The sequence below is a fragment of the Erinaceus europaeus genome, chromosome 12 (genome assembly GCF_950295315.1).
Source record: "Erinaceus europaeus chromosome 12, mEriEur2.1, whole genome shotgun sequence".
Taxonomy (NCBI): Eukaryota; Metazoa; Chordata; class Mammalia; order Eulipotyphla; family Erinaceidae; genus Erinaceus; species Erinaceus europaeus.
The window spans coordinates 85,995,041-86,009,923 of record NC_080173.1 but is presented as its reverse complement, the minus strand read 5'-3'; the positions used below and the strand labels follow the sequence as shown (position 1 = coordinate 86,009,923).

Below are 14,883 nucleotides of genomic sequence, written 5' to 3'. Positions count from 1 at the left end.
ACCACACTGAAGAAATTTCAGTGCTGTGGTCAGTCTCTCTCTTCCTATCTCTCTCTCTCTCTCTTTTTTTAAATTTATTTTTTATTTAAGAAAGGATAAATTAACAAAACCATAGGGTAGGAGGGGTACAACTCCACACAATTCCCACCACCCAATCTCCATATCCCATCCCCTCCCCTGATAGCTTTCCCATTCTCTATCCCTCTGGGAGCATGGACCCAGGGTCCTTGTGGGTCCTATCTCTCTCTTTCTATCTGAAAAAGTTAGTCTGGAGTAGGGAAGCCTCAGAAAGAATGGAAGAGGTTGACATATGTATACTGATAATAACATTGGTTGTGTTTAGTCAGTAATGTTATGACTTTTTCATTTCTTTTTCTACTGTTTGTCCCTCCCAAGTTTTTCTGTAGTGAATAATTATTATTTTTCTCTGTCCCTCTTAAAGTAATTTTAAGGGGCAGGAGAAATAGCACAATGATTATATAAAAACTCTTTCATCCCTGAGCCCCCAAAGTCCCAGATTCAATCCTCAGTACTACCACAAGCTAGAGCTGAGCATGATCTGGTAAAAAAAAAAAAAAAAAAAATTTTTTTAAATGCCTTAGAAATAAATGTCTAGTTAGGACACTATCTACCCCACCTGTTCCACTTGTTCAAATTTTCACTCATACAATTAATACATCTTGGTGCAGTTTGAAGCCACCAAGGTGGAGATAAAGAGGGCGAGCAGAGAGGCCTGTTCCTCATTTACCTAAGAGTCCTCTTCTGTCAGAAAATTGTTAAGCCAGCTCCCCCTGCTCCACCCTGTATTCCTGATACTATGGCCTATCTTCATAATCATTGTTTTGCCTGAAATATCCCCACCCATTCCATTCCTTTGTTCTATCTTTCAAGACCCTCCCTGCCTCCAGAGTATCATTAATCCCACCAGTTAAAACCCTCGCAAGAGTTGCTAAGGAAGTTTCTACCTTCCCAGAGCCCTTTGCCTTTCTCCACCCCTTTCCTAGCCATTTCCGTTTCCGACTTGTCACTTCCAGGTCTGGCCTTTGAAAGCGTTGCTCTCTGATCAATAAAGACATTGTGGGAGTCAGGTGGTAGCACAGCGGGTTAAGCGCAGGTGGTGCTAAGCACAAGGACCGGCATAAGGATCCTGGTTCGAGCCCCTGGCTCCCCACCTGCAGGGGAGTCGCTTCACAAGCAGTGAAACAGTACTGCAGGTATCTGTCTTTCTCTCCCCTTCTTTGTCTTCCCCTCCTCTCTCCATTTCTCTCTGTCCTATCCAACAACAACGAGATCAACAACAACTACAACAATAAAACAGCAAGGGCAACAAAAGGGAATAAATAAATAAATTAAAAAAAAAAAAAGACATTGCATCGCCACTCCACCGTGAGTTTGAGTCCTCTCTCCCGCACCGTGGAGTGAGTAGCAGCCCAAGCTGGCTCTGGTCGAGTTCTCTCCAACCCAGAGAGTACACGCCTGGGGAAGAGGCACCTCCACACTAGCCCGACACTCTTCTGGCAGGTGGGGGGGGGGGAACAGTAAGAATGACTTTTACCTTTATATGAGATTCTGAGTTTATGGTAAGGTTACTAGTGGAGAATAAGCAGAGGAGAGTGACAGTTTGAAGAGAATTACTCATGCCAGGGTAGATAGCATAATAGTTATGCAAAGAGACTCTTAGTCTTGAGGCTCCCTGTACTATCAGCCAGAGCTGAGCAGTGTTCTAGTAAAAAAATGAAGAGAATTACTCATAAACAATTCTATAACCAATCCTTTGACCTCACCAGTTGTTAGGAGGAATATTGGTCTCAGGGATGACCCAAACTTACCACATTCAGCACAGGCTCCTGTAATTCATTTTTCTGGACTTCAGTTTCCTCCACCACTACCTCTGGGAAGAATAAAATTCAAAAATGAAGGCGCTCCTTTAATAATTAAACATAGGGAGTCGGGCAGTAGTGCAGCAGGTTAAGTGCAGGTGGTGCGAAGTGCAAGGACCAGTGTAAAGATCCCAGTTCCAGCCCCCAGTTCCTCACCTGTAGGGGAGTCACTTCACAGGCGGTGAAGCAGGTCTGCAGATGTCTTATCTTTCTCTCCCCCTCTCTGTCTTTCCCTCCTGTCTCCTATTCTCTCTGTCCTACGTAAAAACGACGACATCAATAACAACAATAATAACTACAAATAATAATAAAAATAATAACAATAAAAACAAACCAGGGCGGCACAGTGGATAAAGCACCGGACTCTCAAGCATGGGGTCCTGAGTTCAATCCCCGGCAGCACATGTACCAGAGTGATGTCTGGCTCTTTCTCTTTCCTCCTATGTTTCTCATTAATAAATAAATAAAATCTTAAAAAAAAAAAGGGCAACAAAAGCTAAAATAAATTTAAAAAAAAGAATTAACATAGTGGTCGGTTGTGGTGGACACTGAAACAAAAAGACCTAGGCTGTAAATATGAGGCTTCTGCAGAGAACTTTCACAAGGAAGTGAGAGATTTTACCCATGTGCCAACAACTGCACTGCAAACCACCAACCCCCCCAAGAAAAATAATCTTAAAAAATTTAAAATATGGGAGTCAGGCGGTAGCGCAGTGGATTAAGCACACGTGGCGCAAAGCACAAGGACCGGCATAAGGATCCCGGTTTGAGCCCCCGGCTCCCCACCTGCAGGGGAGTCGCTTCACAAGCAGTGAAGCAGGACTGCGGGTGTCTGTCTTTCTCTCCCCCTCTGTCTTCCCCTCCTCTCTCCATTTCTCTCTGTCCTGTCTAACAATGACAACATTAATAACTACAACAACAATTAAAAAAACAACAAAAGGGAAAATAAATAAATATAAACAAATTTTAAAAAAATAGAAGTAATTTTTTTTTTTTAAGAAATAAATATTTTTTAAAAAAAAATAGATGATGGCACATCCAATTGAGTGCATAGGTTACCATGTGCAGGACCCAGGTTCAAGCCTCCAGTCCACACCTACAGAAAGGAAACTTCACTAGGGTGAAGCAATGTTGCAGAAGTCCCTCTTTCTCCCTCTCTATCTCCCCTTATCTCAATTTCTCTATCCTGTCAAGTAAAATAAATTTAAAAATAAAATAAAAGTTAAACACAGTAATTCCACTATTAGGTTTAGATCCAATAGAACTGTAGTGGGAACTTGGACAGACATCTGCCCACTAAAGTTCACAGCAGCAATGTTTACAAGAGTTCAAATGTAGCAACAGCCCAAGTGTAGATGTTCACCACTCCTGGTCAAGTTTTTTTAGATAGAAAGAGAAAGAAGGAAAGCCACCACAGCACGAACGATTCCCCCAGTGCAGTGGGGTCAGGATCAAACCTGGGTTGCAGGCATAGCAAAGCAGGCACTCTCCCAAGTGAACTATCTCACTGACCCACTCTTTGGGGAGGTGGCCTTCTAATCTTGCATGTGTGCTGTCTCACTACTTCTGTGTTGAATTTTTCATTCTTTTACCTCAGAGAGAGAGAAAGAGAGACAGAGAGAACCCCACCTGCAGGGAGGTCGCTTCCTAAGCAGTGAAGCAGGTCTACAGGTGTGTGTGTGTGTCTGTCTCTCCCCCTCTCTGTCTTCCCATCCTCTCTCAATTTCTCTCTGTTTTATCCATCAACAGCAATAATAACAATAATACAGTGGTCCGGGAGGTGGTGCAGTGGCTAAGGCACTAGACTCTCAAGCATGAGGTCCTGGATTCGATTCCCGGCACCACATGTACCAGAGTGATGGCTGCCTCTTTCTCTCCTCCTATATTTCTCATGAATAAATAAAAAAAGTTCTAAAAAATAAATAAAAATGGGAGTCGGGCTGTAGCGCAGCGGGTTGAGCGCAGGTGGTGCAAAGCACAAGGACCGGCATAAGGATCCCGGTTCGAACCCCGGCTCCCCACCTGCAGGGGAGTCCCTTCACAGGTGGTGAAGCAGGTCTGCAGGTGTCTATCTTTCTCTCCTCCTCTCTGTCTTCCCCTCCTCTCTCCATTTCTCTCTGTCCTATCCAACAACGACAACAACAATAATAACTACAACAACAAAAATAACAATAAAACAACAAGGGCAACAAAAGGGAATAAATAAATAAAATAAATATTTAAAAATAAATAAAAATAACAATAACACAGTAACAATTACAACAACAATAATACCAATAATAACAACAACAAGAGCAACAAAAATGAGGGGTGGCTTCCAGGAGCAGTGGATTTGTGGTACAGTCACCTAACCCCAGCAATAACCCTGGAGGCAAAAAATAAACAAACAAATAATAAAAAATTAATTAACTAATTAAAACAGTAGAAATGTACTTCTTTTTAAATGTTTTTCCCCTTTGCTTTGCTTTTATTGTTTTTTTCTATAAATATATATATATATATTATTGTTGTTGTAGTTATTATTGATATTGTTGTCGTTGGATAGGAGAGAGAAAAATGGAGAGAGGAGGGGAAGACAGAGAGGGGGAGAGAAAGACAAACACCTGCAGATCTGCTTCACCGCCTATGAAGCGACCCCCCTGCAGGTGGGGAGCCGGGGGCTGAACAGGGATCCTTACGCTGGTCCTTGCACTTCACTTCACACCATGTGCACTTAGCCCGCTACACTATGCCCGACCCCCTTTTTATATATTTTTATTATCTTTATTATTTGTTGGATAGAGACAGCCAGAAATTGGGGGAAGTGTGGGTGATAAAGAGGAAGAGAGACAGAGAGACACCTGCAGCACTGCTTCACCACTTGCAAAGCTTTCCCCCAACAGATGGGAACCAGGGCCCAAACTCTAACATGTGCACTCAGCCAGGTGCGCCTCAGAAATGCACTTCTTGTGGTTTTGGAGTCTGGAAGTTTAAGATCCAAGATACAAGAAAGCTAGGTGAGTGCCCTCTTCTAGGTGTTAGGCTTTTCACTGTGTCCTCACAGAGGCCTCTCTCAGGCATCATTTCATAAGGTACTAATCCCATTTATGAAGATTCTACCCTCATGATTTAAACACCTCCCAAAGGTCCCACCTATGGTATACTATCACATAGGATGTCAACAGAAAAATTTGGGAGAGATATAACATTTAGACTACGGCGGGTCCCTTCTGTCTTCACAGTCCCCTACCCCAGCTCCAAAAGTTACAAGGATGAATGTTCATAGTGTTACCTTGAAGATCTGAGTCATCTTGAATCTCTAACCACTTATGTGTTTGTTAAATGGAAATTTCCACATCAAGCAAGAAAGAGACTTAGACTGCAGCCTAGGATGTAGGACAGTGGCTACAGCACCGGACTAACAGATGAGGTCCTGAGTTTGAGCCTTCACATCACATATGCTGGGGTGGTGCTTTGTTCTCTTCCATTGCCCCATTAATAAGTAAATAAAGCTTAGGGGCCAGACAGTGACACAGCTGGTTGAGCACATGTTAGAATGCATAAAGACTGGGAATCGGGCAGTAGTGCAGCGGGTTAAGCGCAGGTGGCACAAAGCGCAAGGACTGGAGTAAGGATCCCAGTTCAAGCTCCCAGCTCCCCAACTGCAGGGGAGTTGCTTCATAAGCAGTGAAGCAGGTCTGCAAGTGTCTATCTTTCCTCCCCTTTTTTCTATCTTCCCCTCCTCTCTACATTTCTCTGTTCTATCCAACAATGACAACAACAACAATAACTACAACAATAAAAAAAAAAAGGGCAACAAAAGGGAAGAAATAAATTGAAAAAAATGCATAAGGATCAAGGTTCAGGGTCCTGGTCCCCATCTGTAGGGAGAAAGCTTCACAAGAGGTGAAGCAATGCTGCAGATGTCTCTCTGCCCCTGCCTCCCTCTCTGTCTCCCCCTTCTCAATTTCTGGCTGTCTCTATCCAATAAATTAATTAATTAAAAAAAAATAAATAACTCAGCACTGGGGGGTCAGAGATGCTTAGTCAATGCTGTCAATTAGAAGCTCCTTCCTGTCCCAGACAGAGGATTCACAAAATTGAAAAATGTTTCTTTAACAAATGGTGTTGGAAACAACGGGTTGAAACATGCAGAAGAATGAAACTGAACCACTGTATCTCACCAAATACAAAAGTAAATTCCAAGTGGATCAAGGACTTGGATGTTAGACCACAAACTATCAGATACTTAGAGGAAAATATTGGCAGAACTCTTTTCCGCATACATTTTAAAGACATCTTCAATGAAACGAATCCAATTACAAAGAAGATTAAGGCAAGTATAAACCTATGGGACTACATCAAATTAAAAAGCTTCTTCACAGCAAAAGAAACCACTACCCAAACCAAGAGACCTCTCACAGAATGGGAGAAGATCTTTACATGCCATACATCAGACAAGAGTTTAATAACCAACATATATAAAGAGCTTGCCAGACTCAACAACAAGACAACAAATAGCCCCATCCAACAATGGGGAGAGGACTTGGACAGAATATTCACCACAGAAGAGATCCAAAAGGCTGAAAAACACATGAAAAAAATGCTCCAGGTCTCTGATTGTCAGAGAAATGCAAATAAAGACAACAATGAGATACCACTTCACTCCTGTGAGAATGTCATACATCAGAAAAGGTAACAGCAGCAAATGCTGGAGAGGGTGTGGGGTCAAAGGAACCCTCCTGCACTGCTGGTGGGAATGTCAATTGGTCCAACCTCTGTGGAGAACAGTCTGAAGAACTCTCAGAAGGCTAGAAATGGACCTATCCTATGACCCTGCAATTCCTCCCCTGGTGATATATCCTAAAGAACCCAACATACACATCCAAAAAGATCGTGTACACATATGTTCTTGGCAGCACAATTTGTAATAGCCAAAACCTGGAAGCAACCCAGGTGTCCCACAACAGATGAGTGGCTGAGCAAGTTGCGGTCTATATACACAATGGAATACTACTCAGCTGTAAAAAATGCTGACTTCACTGTTTTCAGCCGATCTTGGATGGACCTTGAAAAATTCATGTTAAGTGAAATAAGTCAGAAACGGAAGGATGAATATGGGATGATCTCACTCTCAGGCAGAAGTTGAAAAACAAGATAAGAAAAAAAAAAAAAACACAAGTAGAACCTGAAATGGAATTGGCGTATTGCAACAAAGTAAAAGACTCTGAATACAGGTCCAAGAAAGATGACAGAGGACCTAGTGGGGGTTGTACTGTTATATGGGAAACTGGGGAATGTTATGCATGTACAAACTATTGTACTTACTGTTGAATGGAAAACATTAATTCCCCAATAAAGAAATTTTAAAAAAAGAGAGAGAAAAATGCTGCTTTCCTCCCTCCCTCCCTCCCTCCTTCACCTACATCTGCTACGGAGCTTCTAGGAGCCATTTCCATTTTAAACTGTTTTTGGTTTTGTTGCTTTTTGCCTATCTTACAGAGACAGAGGGGATCGGGCTGTGCTGCACCAGGTTCAGTGCACATAGTATGAAGCACAAGGATCCACGCAAGAATCCTGGGTTCAAGCCCCTGACTCACCTGCAGGGAAGTTGCTTCACAAATGATGAACCAGGTCTGCGGGTGTCTATCTCTTTATACCCTTCTCCTCTCAATTTCTGTCTGTCCGACCCTATTAAAAAAAATGGCCTCCAAGAGCAGTGGATTTGTAGTGCTGGCACTGAACTCCAGCTATAACCCTAGAGGCAAACAGAGAGAGGAGAGAGACAGAGAAAGAGAGGGGGGGCAGGCAGCAGGGTGGAGAGACAGTGAAAAGGACCACAGTAGTAAAGCCTCCTCAGTGCAGCTGGGGGCCAGGTTTGAACCTGGGTCACACACATGGCAAAGCAGAGCACTAGTCCTGCGAGCTCTTTCATTGGCTCTTTAATCTGCTCTCAAGAGAACTCAGAAGAGACAGTTTTGTGCATTTCTAATTGCCTGGAGAGCCTGAGGGTGCTTCTTCCCGAGCAAGTGCTCTCTAGGTTGGAGAGAACTCGACTGGAGCCAACCTAGGCTGCTGTGTGGGAGAGGCATCAGGAACTCGCTCCTGTAGGGCTAGCATCACAGGAGAGAGACTCTGGGACTCATGGAGTCGGAAGGCAATCCAATGTGTTTAGTCAGAAAAGAAGATTCTTTTTTTTATTTATTTATTTTCCCTTTTGTTGCCCTTATTGTTTAACATTGTTGTGGTTATTGATGTCATTCGTTGTTGGATAGGACAGAGAGAAATGGAGAGAGGAGGGGAAGACAGAGAGGGGGAGAGAAAGATAGACACCTGCAGACCTGCTTCACCGCCTGTGAAGGCGACTCCCCTGCAGGTGGGGAGCTGGGGGCTCGAACCAGGATCCTTACACTGATCCTTGCACTTCGTGCCACGTGCACTTAACCCACTGCGCCACCGCCTGACTCCCAGAAGATTCTTTTATACATCCCAAGAAGGAAGTGGTAGGGTGTGACTAGGAGAGGGAAGCGAAAAGAGAGTGCGGACCAATGGAATTAAACCAGTGCCCTGCAGGCAGGGCGGGCCTCAGGTGAAACAGTGATATGTAAATAGACCACAGCGTTAAGCAACGGAGCAGGGGGAGCTGGCGTACTGCCCAACATCTAATGTCTGGATCCAGAGGCGAGGCCCTAAGCACCCTTGGCTGTTTCCCCACTCCATACTCCATCAATACCATCTTGAATGTTAAAGTAGGTTCTAGTGCCCTCCATCTTGAGCTGCTGGCAGTGTAAAGAAGTCACAAGTGGGATGGGTGCTGGTACACCCAGTAGAGTGCACATGTTGCCATGCACGAGGATACTCCTTTCCCCTTTTTTTTGCCTCCAAGGTTATCACTGGGACTCGGTGCCTACGCCACGAATCCACTGCTCCTGGAGGCCATCTTTTTCCATTGTTGTTATTGTTGTTGCTGGATAGGACAGAGAGAAATTTAGAGAGGAGAGTGATGTGGGGGACTGAACCTGGAACTTCAGAGCCTCAGCCAGGAGAGTCTCTTTGCATAACCATCATACTATCTACCCTCACACACACCCCTTTCTATCTCCCCCTTCCCTTTCCATTCCTCTGTCTAACTAATAAATAAATTAAAAATAATAAAAATGAACAGAATTTTTTTTAAAAGAATCACAGAGATGATTGTATCCACATGTCAATAATTCTAATGTAAATCACTAAGGCCCCAATAAATTGGTTTTTGAAAATAAATAATAAAAAAGAAGCCCCAGGTGAAAAGGGAAGTCTGTACTTAGCTTACAGTCGCATATTTACACGGCCAGTGCTCTGAGTCATAGCCCAGTAACGGCAATAGCTTCAGAAACCTTCAGCCCTATTGGTCCCAACTCACCCACAAGGAAGGATCCCTCAGATCACAGCCGCAAGAGGCAGCTGCTCTAAACTCTCTTCCCTCTCAGTGTGGACAACAGGCTTCTTTTTCCTGGAGCCCTGAAGCTGAACCTCCTTAGTCTACCACAACCCTGTTAAAAGGAAGGCGGAGATTCCAGAGCCTTAACTAGAAAGCTTCTGGCTTGGGATTCAAAGGGTGGCAAAGCAGGCTGAGTCTCCATGGTGATGGGCTTAAAGGGAGGGGGGAAAAAACGTTATTTGTTTTGCCACCCAGGGTGAAATGGGAAAAAGAAGGAGATCAAACCCTCCTCCTTGGGGTAAGAGCAAGAAGGAATACTTGGAATAAGGAGGGAGAGGCTGAGGTAAAGAGATTGACCGGTGAACTAACAGTACATTGGAGAGGTTTTAAGACAAAAGGAGCAAGTGTAGGTCAGGAGAAAGACAAAAAAAAGAGACCTAGCAGGCTGGCGAGAAACAGCTCACTTGGATAGTGACCATGTGAGCAACCCAGGTTCAAGTCTAGTCCCTACTGTGTTGAAGGAAGCTTTGGTGCTGTGGTCTTGGTCTCGGACTCTCCCCCCACCTCTCTCTCTCTCTCTCCATATATATATATATATATATATATATATTAAGAAAGAGCAGGTGGTTTCACATTACTTGTCTGTGAATCACTCCCAAAAGATAAAGGATCTGTCCAAAGAAATGGTGTTTATAAATTCACAATACTTCTCACTTAAAAGGGAGGGAGGGCTGGCAAAGCAGCTTGGATAGGGCACTGCTCAGCCATATGGGGACCCCAGTTAGAGTATGACCCCCACTGCACTGAAGGAAGCTTCAGTACTATGGTCTCTCATTATCTTTCTGTCTCTACCTGGGGGGGGGGGGGGGAAGTATTGCCACCAGGGTTATCTCTGGGGCTCTGTACCTGCATGAGGAATCCACTATCAGTGGCCATTAAGAGCAAACATCCTGCCTGCCAGCGAGCACCCACCAATCTCATCTGTGAGAAACGGATGCTCCCGTTCATGATCAGGCTGGGTAGAAGACTCATCAGGCTTCTCCACCTCCTCAGCCTGTGGGGTCATAGAAACCCCTGCAGTTCGTCCTGCCCGGCGGCCGCTTCCCCGGCCAGTTGCTGGCCGGCCGCTCCCTCGCCGCTTCTTCTCCGCTTTGGCAGACATAGTGCCAGCAAAACCTGTAGACACACACCATGAAGCTGAGGGCCCCCTGCCAGATCTTCCCCAACCCAGTTCTTAGATCTGACATCCCCTTTCAAATTTATAAAAGGACTCCTGATATCATAGTCTTAACTAAGGGGACCCACACCCTGCTCCATTTGCCACAAGGGACTTTGCAGTCCTCACTCTTTTCCCTAGGACACCCTTAAAAGTCAACCCCTCAAGGCCAGGCAGTGATACACACACATTACAGTGCACAAGGACCCAAGTTCAAGCTCCTGGTCCCCACCTGCAGGGAGAAAGCTTCACAAGTGGTGAAGCAGGAATGTAGGTATATGTCTCTTTTCCCTATCACCTCCTCCCCTCAATTTCTGTTGTTATCCAATAATAAATAAATAAGAAGATTAAAAAAAAAGTTAGTCCCTGGGGCAGGGGTAGATAGCATAATGGTAGGGGAGTCGGGCAGTAGCACAGCGGGTTAAGTGCAGGTGGCACAAAGCACAAGGACCGGCGTAAAGATCCCGGTTCGAGCCCTTGGCTCCCCACCTGCAGGGGAGTCACTTCACAAGTGGTGAAGCAGATCTGCAGGTGTCTTTCTCTCCCCCTCTCTGTCTCCTCCTCCTCTCTCCATTTCTCTCTGTCCTACCCAACAACAATGACATCAATAACAACAGCAATAATAACTACAACAATAAAACAACAAGGGCAACAAAAAGGGAATAAATAAATAAATATTTTTTTAAAAAGATAGCATAATGGTTATGCAGAAACTATCATGCCTGAGATTCCAAAGTCCCAAGTCAATACCACATACCACCATAAGCTAGAGCTGACCAGTGCTCTGGTAAAAATAATAAATAAATAAATTAATTAATTAATTAAAAATCCAGTTCCTCAAGGAATTAGAAATTAAAGAGTGGCTCAGGGACTGAAGACAGCTCACCCAGTAGGGTGCTAGCCTGACCATGCACAGTCTGCCTAGGGTTAAAGTCTAGCCACCACACAGGAATACAACTGGGAAATTTTCTCAGGTGGTGGAGGAATGCTGTGGTGTCTCTCCCTCTCTGTCTGTATATAAGGAAAAAACTCAGTCTTGGAGCAGAGGAATTATGTACACCTGAGTGTCCCCTATTCACACCCACCCCTGAAAAAAAAAGAGGGAAAATCAACAGATATTCCACTAATGAGGATTCAGGAACCCGTCTCTAGCCAGTAGGTAAGAGAATGCAAGAAAAATAAGAAAAGACCTACCAGGCTGGGCTGTGGTTTCACATACCCTCAAATCACTCTACCTCACAGGGCTAATGAGAGAAAGTCTGGAAAGGCTGTTCCCAGGTTCCCAACCCTTTGTCACTGAAACAAAGTTAATGAACTCAATGAAGCAAAACCCAAGTACTTTTCCCACGTGCTTCCTTTCCTCCTAAATTTCCTCTGGAGGAAGGGAGATGTAAAATAGCTCCTCCCACCCACACTAAAATCTGCAGCTTTGGGCAGAAGAGATAGTGTAGTGGTTGTGTTGTCTACTCTTATGCCCAGGACAGCGGAGGTCCTCCCAAGTTCAATCCCTGACACCACCATAAACCAGAGTTGAGCAGTGCTCTGGTCAAAAAGATTTTTTAAAAATAGTAATTTTTTTAGGGCTGGGGAAACAGCATAATGGTTATGTAAAACGACTTTCATACCTGAGGCTCTGAGCTCCCAGGTTCAATCCCTAGCATCACCAGAGCTGAACAATGCACTGGGAAGAAGGAAGGGGAGAAGAACGAGAAACAAAAACCGTATTTGCAACACATCTTTTTGGCTTTTATGTCTTGCTTAGTACTAACCTTGTTTTGTGTGTACTGAACAGTCTCTTAGCACATCTGGCTGAGTAACTGCTAAATGATATCCGAGACTAAAATCATTTTTTAAAATATTTTATTTATTTATTCCCTTTTGTTGCCCTTGTTGTTCTATTGTTGTAGTTGTTGGATAGGACAGAGAGAAATGGAGAGAGGAGGGGAAGACAGTGAGGAGGAGAGATAGACACCTGCAGACCTGCTTCACCGCCTGTGAAGCGACGCCCCTGCAGGTGGGGAGCCGGGGTTCAAACCGGGATCCTTATATGCCGGTCCTTGTGCTTTGCGCCACCTGCGCTACAGCCCGACTCCCGACTAAAATCATTTGACTCCAAAGAACTGAATGGGGGGGGGGGCAGAATAGATTCAGCCATGACTCTGGAATTGTGCTGGGAGCCGAGAGTTACAGTGGGCAGTGGTGCGGCCCTGAGAAACACAGGACAGAAGCAGGCGCTCCTATCCTGTAGGTCTCCAGAAGCCCAGGGGCAATGTCTGCCCCCCAGCATCCCTACTTTCGGCAGCTGTAACCTGCCAGCCACCTGTGTTTTCCCTTCCTTATCCTACAAGCTGCCACGGACATTGATCATAGGTTGTGAGTTTCAAACTTGGAAGGATTTGTACTTTGCTCCAAGGAAAAATGTTCTATTAGGCCAACACATCAATAAAATCAACTACTATGTCGCAGCCTCAAGCCTCCAGGAGTCTCCAGAGAAGAGTGTGTGTGTTTGGGGGGGGAGGGGGGGAGCTCAGAGCTTTCCACTGGCAACGTAAGTAGGGAGCCCCCCTTTATGGGTTGCACCCCGTGGTGCCACATCGCATCCCGAGGAGAGATTGTTCTATTAGCTAGGACTTATCCCCCCACTCAGGAAATACCTGGGACAGGCCCATACCCCCCTACAACTTCTTCACACAACTGTCACAACTGTCCCCCACTTCAGCTCCACCCCAATTGCCCCTCCTCCCCCCTTTCCTGTCTCCTGCTCCCCCCCCCGTCCCCCACAACTGCCGCCCCCTCAGCGCCCACCCCGCGATTGCTCCTGGCTCTCCTTTCCCACAACTCTCACCCCTACCCCTAGCCTCCGTCCCACTTCTGCCCAACCTTCCTTCCCTCCTGCCCTCTGCCCGGGACACACACCTCACCGCCGGCCCCGTCCTGCCTAGACTGACCGACCCGACCACTCCAGCCGGGAAGTTGCCCCGCGTGGACCCGCGGAGCCAGTGCCTGCACGCGTCGCCATGGCAACCCAGGCCGGGGCGGGGGTAGGGGCGTGGGGGGGCGGGCGGAGTCGCCTCCCGGGCGCAGCCGCAGTAAAGCCCCGCTCCTCTGCCCCGCTCCTCTGCCCGGGTCGGGCCGGGTCTTCCTCTCCAGGACCTGAGTCCTGAGGGCGGGGCTGCCAAAGGAAGGTCCCTAAGTCTGGCAGGATAGGGTGGGGGTCCAGAGGAGGTGTGAGGACGTTGTGGAAGGGCTGGGGCGGTAAGCAATCAGGAGTACCTCCCGCCGGCCACCGAAAAGCCCGGGAGACCCCTGCGTGCGACCCCACGCGCGCTTCCCAATGCGCCCAGCAGATGGCGCCCGCCGTCCCGACCGCGAGTGGCGCCAGCGCGCTGCACGGCGCTCCAGGATTTCGAGGCAGCCGCGCCTGCAGTTGGGTCCCGGGAAAAACCGGGGCTGGAGCACCCCTGCCCTCCCGCTCCTTCCCCCTTCTCAGTTCGGACTGGGGTGTAGGATGGCAGGGCAGGGAGGGAAGCACGGAGCTGGAATATTTGGAATCTGAGGATTTGGCTTTGAAAAACGACTCTGGTTTGGGGGGGGGGGGCGGGAACTCCCTGGGGAAGGTGACCCGGCCAAGGAGGGGCTCGGCTTTCCTTCAGAACAAAGGCTGAGTCCTGGGGCTGTGAGGGGAGAGAGAGGTGTGAGAGGAGGGGCAGACCTAACCCGGTGCTAGGGGGCGCTGCGGGCCCGGGCTGCTGAAAGGTGTGTTGAGGGCTGAGCTAGAGCTGGGGCTGGTAGCTATACAGGTTAGGGAGACCTGGGAGACACGGGAGGAAGCGAGCGAATCAGGGGGATGGGCTGGCACCCTCCCTGCCTCCATCAATAGTGCCTAATTAAGACAAAGCCAGCAGCGAGCCCACTGATTACATTTCCATGAGGAGCTAAATTGATGACATTTTCTTTGCTGGATGAGGAGGGGAGTAGCTGGGAGATCAGTCTCTCCTTCTCACCACCACCGCCCCCCACCCCGCCACTCCCTTTCTGTGGTCGATGTGCACACCTGACAGGTCTCATTGTGCCCGTGGCATTGACAGTTGCAGCCTCCTGAAGGACTGGGAGTTAAGCTACACCCTGCCCCTGCCTGACCTCCCTCTCCCACCTACTCTGTTTACCTCCAGAACTCACAGCCCCTGCCTTGACCCCCTTCCCAGCATCACCACCCTTATCTTTAAGTGGGTTTTTGTCCTCTGATGTGTCATCTTCTCAGCCCAAACTTCTGTTGTTTGTGGGCAAAGGTTGCAGAAGAGTGAGAGTCCTGCCACCACCCCCAAGCCAGCTGCACAAGCAAGACTATGATGGGGCACATGGGTTCTTCTCCAGCCAGAAAGGCGACG

The 14,883-nt window shown here is 46.9% G+C and overlaps 1 protein-coding gene across 2 annotated transcripts in view; it reads right to left on the bottom strand.

The window, feature by feature from the left end:
* DNAH2 (dynein axonemal heavy chain 2) overlaps positions 1-13,524 on the bottom strand; it is a 140,962-nt gene extending 127,438 nt beyond the window's left edge. For both annotated transcript variants that reach the window (XM_060204320.1, XM_060204321.1), the window contains exons 1-3: positions 13,412-13,524; positions 10,252-10,455; positions 1,830-1,891 (exon numbers count right to left, since the gene is read on the bottom strand). In XM_060204320.1, the coding sequence (XP_060060303.1) occupies positions 1,830-1,891; positions 10,252-10,441 (252 nt within the window). In that variant the 5' untranslated portion in view covers positions 10,442-10,455; positions 13,412-13,524. The remainder of the gene's footprint in view (positions 1-1,829; positions 1,892-10,251; positions 10,456-13,411) is intronic.
* Between the last annotated feature and the right edge of the window lie 1,359 nt (positions 13,525-14,883).